The sequence below is a fragment of the Galeopterus variegatus genome, unplaced genomic scaffold (genome assembly GCF_000696425.1).
Source record: "Galeopterus variegatus unplaced genomic scaffold, G_variegatus-3.0.2 Scaffold632, whole genome shotgun sequence".
Lineage (NCBI taxonomy): Eukaryota > Metazoa > Chordata > Mammalia > Dermoptera > Cynocephalidae > Galeopterus > Galeopterus variegatus.
Genome location: NW_007726743.1, coordinates 430,924 through 436,976, shown reverse-complemented (window position 1 = coordinate 436,976; position 6,053 = coordinate 430,924). Strand labels below are relative to the sequence as shown.

At 35.8% G+C, this 6,053-nt stretch overlaps 1 protein-coding gene across 5 annotated transcripts in view; it reads right to left on the bottom strand.

Moving 5' to 3' along the window:
- Positions 1 to 6,053, bottom strand: part of NCOR1 (nuclear receptor corepressor 1) — a 143,760-nt gene that overhangs the window by 73,470 nt on the left and 64,237 nt on the right. For all 5 annotated transcript variants that reach the window (XM_008570807.1, XM_008570809.1, XM_008570808.1 and 2 more), the window contains exons 16-17: positions 4,227 to 4,289; positions 2,013 to 2,152 (exon numbers count right to left, since the gene is read on the bottom strand). In XM_008570807.1, coding sequence (XP_008569029.1) covers positions 2,013 to 2,152; positions 4,227 to 4,289 — 203 coding nt within the window. The remainder of the gene's footprint in view (positions 1 to 2,012; positions 2,153 to 4,226; positions 4,290 to 6,053) is intronic.

Below are 6,053 nucleotides of genomic sequence, written 5' to 3'. Positions count from 1 at the left end.
TGCCTCGCTCAGCCAGTGAGCGGGAACCGGTCTGTATGTGGGATCCGAACCCTCGGTGGGAGCGCCGCCACGCTTCCCAAGCGGCGCACTAGCGCAGTGCGCCACCAGGCCGACCCCGGTAACAACACTCTTAAAAAAATATTGAAGACCCCAAAGAGCTTTTTCTCATGAGGAACATATGTATACATAATAAATATCAATATATTTACTAATTAAAACCAAGAAACTTTAAAAATTAAAACTTTGAAACTTTTAAAAGCATTTATAAACACATTGAAATAATAAACCCATTACATGTCAACCCCAAAAATATATTTTTCAATAAAAAATAACTATTTTCCAAAACAAAAAAAAAAGCTCAGTGTAAAAGTAGCATTGTTTTAGATTTTTGGAAATCTTTAATGTCTGGCTTAATAGAAAACAGCATAATTCTCAAATGTGCTATTACATGTAATCTAATCTGTAGATACAATGTTGTTTTGGTTGATGTATATGAAAAAAATCTGGCCTTACATAGATATGTAATTGGAAAAGAGAAGAGTATTTTAACAGACTTTTCAGATAATGTAGATATCATTCTTTGATACTGTACTAAAACTCAGCAATTGATCATTTCTTAAAGGTTAGTTGCAAAGTGAAATGTGAAACCATATCAAGGAATTTCTTTGGATTCTACTACATCAAAATCTATTCATCTATCTTGCACTTTGGTATATTAAAAACATTTTTTATAAATCTTTTATCAATTGTGACATCATGAATCGGTCATTTGGAAATATACTGAGTTAAAACAGATTTTTCAAATTTAGATACATTTCATTATCTAATACCAAAATATCACATTTGCTATTTTTACCACCAATCTCATCAGAAAAGTCTGTAATGGGAAGATGTTAAGCTAATGGTGAGAGATACATATGTCAAAATTCTAAATTTTGCTTGAAAGCTCAAAATTTGAAAGTAGCAACATATCAATTGTTTTCTTTGAAACACTTGCTAACTCATATATTTTCAAGAAAATGTTTGCCAAATATCCAAGTCTGAAAATCCACGTATGTCATTCTTTCAGTTAAAAATGATATTCCATGAAAAAAGGGAGGCTAGTCCAGCTTGGCACTCAAACAACGGCAAAAGTGTTTTTTTCCTTGAGAGAACCATCATACTTTGGTATAGAGCAGGAGAGCCTGATGCATACTTCCATTTCATCATACAGAGAGAAAGACATGTACTCAAGGCTCAAGATTTAATAAAATTAATTTTTATCACTTCATCTAGGACATTTTTAAGTGAAGCTGACATTTAAAAAGAAAAAACGCAAATGCTTATAGACGAAGACATTGAGTATATGAGCTCAGTTCGGTGCCCTGCTGTGATTCACACTGAGGCACTACCGTCCACTGCTTTGACACCAGCAATGCGAGTGTTAATACACTGGAAAAAAGAAAATAACGACTTATTTTTATGAAAGTAGTTTTGACCTCATGGAACCACTACACCAGAACCTTCTTTTTAAGGAATTTGCAATAATCTTATACTCCCTGGTTTTTAAAATTTATTCCATGGAATATTTCTCTCTGAAAAAATGTTTTTTAATATACCAAATCTTCTCATTCAACATGATCAACAGAACTCTAACCAAAATTTCGATTCAGACCCCAAAATGCTTATATTTTTCAAAGCCAGTCTGCAGTAACTCACAAGTACTGAATTCCCATTACTACAAGTAGAAACTGTATTCCTTGGACAGTAAATACAAACAACCTGTACTGAGAAACTAGCATAACTTTTACAGGTATATGCAATAAGTAAAAATCCCATTACTACAAGTAGAAACTGTATTCCTTGGACAGTAAATACAAACAACCTGTACTGAGACACTAGCATAACTTTTACAGGTATATGCAATAAGTAAAAACACAAGATACAAAAGAGTTTCTCATGAAACCAATCTCTGAAGCTCAAAAAGTTAAAAAAACGATAAATAAAAGATTCACCACCCCTGACATACTCACTTTCTGTTTATGCTGCTGCAAGAGGTTGTCAAGATTATGTCGCCTTTTATAGTTAAAATAGAAGTTTTTACACTGAGCTTCACTTTTAGTTCCCACCATTTTGGCAATTGCTGCCCAATTACGACCATGTTCTACTAGACCTAAAACAGATCAAATGTTAATTAACAGTCACTTGATAAAGCAAGCACGAGAAATAATAAATCAACTTAATCATTGTATTCATAATCTTTAACACTAAAAGCGTGCTTTCAATTACTTATTGATATAATTCAATACTTACTGAAATACTTATTGACACAAACTCATTTACAGCTCCACATTTTTCCTTCCAAATTTAAAACAAGCTCATTAATGGAAAGGCTGAATCTTATCCTTGCTATGTATCTCCCACAGAGCTATGTTGGACACATGGTAATAGCTCAAATAATTGCAAACTGAGTGATTAGGTACTTCTAGATCCTTGGAGACAGTATATCAATATAAAATTAATAATGTAATCAAATATAAATCATTAATACAAGTAAAAATATGTATGACTCCACTTATAATCAGTATTTGTCCTTAGTTCACAGTCAAGCAATGTCCTCAACAAAATTAACGAGTTAAAAAAAAATTGTTGTAATACTCGTACAATGCAGCACAGAAACCTACGCAATTCAACACTTTTCTAATCAAACAATACATATATGCATGCACATAAACACACATACAACTTGGGTATGTAAAAGCATACATACATACAAGGGTATTTCAAAAAGATCATAGGAAGATTTGTATTATCTTTCAACTCTATTTTTCCATGAATTTTTTGAAGTACCCTTGTATGTAGAGAGATATACAAAGAAATACATTAGAAACAGCTATACCCAAGCAGGAATTTCCAGTACAAATTTAACAATTTATAGGAAAATATCAGTTTTTCAAGGTTATACAAATTGAGCATTTGCTAATTATAGCAAATAGACTCCAAATAAAAATATTTTTAAGATTGAACACTTTAAACTGCATTATATTTAGTAAAGTTGGCTTATGTATTATTCTAAAACGTATCACTCATTATCTGCTAAATAGAAAATACATCTGAAATGTGTCACTAAAAGGTCAAGCTATTTACAATCATTTCTCTTTAGAAATACAAGGCAAATATTTCACCACCAAAAAAGTTAGCTAATCTTTCTCAAAATTAACTACCAATTATTTATCCTACTGGAAATTTTAGTTCAATTTCAAATTATACTACACTAATAAGGAACAACAGAAAAACACAAGGTCCATAAAGTTCCAGAGTAAGATGAAGGCCACACAGCCATGAAAGTGGCAGACACAGGATTCAAGCCTTCATCTTCTTGGCTACAAAGCCCATGCTCTCTCCTCTGAATCACAGTGCAACTTCTTAGTGGTTTATAATTAAACAACTTAACCAATGCAAACTGAGAAAGTATTTACCATTCTATTAAACGAAACTTTAAAATAATAGAAATATAGACTTTATCAAAATTTGTTCTAAAACAATTTCAATTTCAATAGCATATAATCACAACTTTCCTGGAAAAGTGAAAGTAACCAATTTGCTCTCTAATAAAATGACATTCAAAATAAAACTACAGAGAAAATGTTAAATCCCTCAAAAATGGGCATCTTACACCAAGTTCAAGGGTTTGGATCCCCATACTGGCCAGCTGTAACCCAAGTCCCCCCCTGCAAAAAAATTATTTAAGGCTGGACAATTAGCTCAGTTGCTTAGAGCATGGTGTTATAATACCAAGGTTAAGGATTTGGATCCCCTATCTGGACACACACACACGAGGCACACTGGGGATACCTTATTTGGTACTATACCTTCAAAAAGAACTCTTAAATTTATTTCTAAATTCTATTTACCTTTTTTTTTTCCTTTTTGTCTTTTTTCGTGACCGGCAACGGATCGCAACCCTCAGTGTCGCGCCCGTACCGGACCGGGACCGGCAACGGGATCGCAACCCTCGGTGTTGCGCCTGCACCTCGCTCAGCCAGTGAGTGGCCAGTCTGTATGTGGGATCCGAACCCTCGGCGGGAGCGCCGCCGCGCTCCCAAGCGGCGCACTATAGCAGTGAGCCACCGGGCCAGCCCCTATTTACCTTTTTGGAAGAACTTTCTTCTTTTTCCACTAAGAAAAATTAGTTCCATCTCATTCATTACTAATAACCCTAAAAAAAAAACCCTACTATAATCTACCTTTTTTAGCAACTTCCATTTCTTCTTCTGTCCATCGAGAGGTCTCCACAGGCTCTGTAGAAACTGAAGTAAAAAGAGAGAACCAAATCAGGCAGATAAAAACAAAGTTACATCCTTTATTCAGACTAATTATATAATCCATAATCTATTTATCTGATATGAAGTCCATTTAAAGCATTTGGTGAAAGAAGCCATGGAAAGGATGGTATCAGCCTCTCCCCCACCAAATAGGAGGTAAAATTCAACACTTCTCAGTGTTACGATCTTTCACAATGTCCTTAAAAGTTCCACTCATGTCTACATGTTGGAACACCTTTAATTTATTTTCAAAGAAGCCACACCTCACCCAGCGCATTCCCACATAGATTTCTAACCCTTTCTCCTTCTCTTCTGAAGTGTCAAAGGAAGAAGTAACCCTCCTCCTTCCTGTCTAGGAAGAACTCCCTCTCTTCTCTGAACCCCCATCTGTCCTAACTTCTGGGGGCCCATTTTTTCATCCCTCACTGCCTGGCATCCAGGAGGCACAGACGGATCATGAACCAAACACTTTCTTTTTTACTTAGAAAGTGCTCCTGTGATATTCCCCTTCTCAATTAACAATAGCACCATCTGCCTAGGCACTCAAATAATTAACAGGCTCCTCAGACTAATTTTTGAATCCTCCCTCCCATTTTCCACTCCCAGCCACTGACATGTGTCAATCCTACTCTCCTGAATCCATTCCCTCCTTGCCTGGGCACACATAATGATGTCCTTCCAGCTGGTCCCTCTGCCGTCGGCCCTAACTAACCTGACCTCCGCAACTGCCAAAAGAGGTCTCTTTCTAAGACACAAATCTAATCATAGCACTCCTCTATTTAAAAACCTTTGCAAGCCTCTGCTTAGTAAGCAAAGCAGGACAGAGTTCAAATAAGGCCATCATCATCTACCTCCAGCCTATCTTTCATCCTCCTGTCCAGTTAGTTCTCCCGCATTATTCTTGCCATTCCCTAAACTTGTGTTTTCTCTGATACTGCCTGTTATGGTAAAACTGGTACCACTGAACCACTGATGGTAATACTTGTCATTAACATAACCTTTTATAAACTAATAAAACAATACTTAATAAGACAAAGAAAGATGCTTGAACTCTTAGACCCAGTATTCCCTTGCCATAGTAATTTATTACTATGAAAAATAATTTAACAGAAAGAAAATGCTATGTGAATAAAAAAATTTAAAAATACAGTGCTATCTATATTGGTTTAGAAGAGAGAAAAGGGATGGCCTTATAACTCAGCAATAAGAGAATGGTTAAATAAATCATGCCTCAGGAACACAATGCCAAGATTACACAGCCATTATAAAAATAAAAATAGAGCTTATTTAGAATTTAGAAAATATTTATGATATATACCAAGTTAAAACATCAGAAAACAAAGTGGTATCCACAGTAGGATTACAACTAAATAAAAAAGAAAAATAGTTGTATTAGGGTAGCAAGATTGCGGCTGATGTTCTTTTTCAAAAGACTTTGATATTAAAGTTTAAAACGTTTAGGAATGGCCCGTGGCTCACTTGGGAGAGTGTGGTGCTGAAAACACCAAGGCCAGGGGTTCGGATCCCCTATAGGGATGGCCGGTTAGCTCACTTGGGAGAGCGTGGTGCTGACAACACCAAGTCAAGGGTTAAGATCCCCTTACCAGTTATCTTTAAAAGAAAAAAAAAAAGTTTCACACATTTAAAGGCCAGACTTCAGGATTATTTCTAGGTTGTCAATATCAGAGGTCCTGGGCCGGCCCGGTGGCGCACTGGATAAGTGCGCCGCTTGGGAAGCGCGGCGGCGCT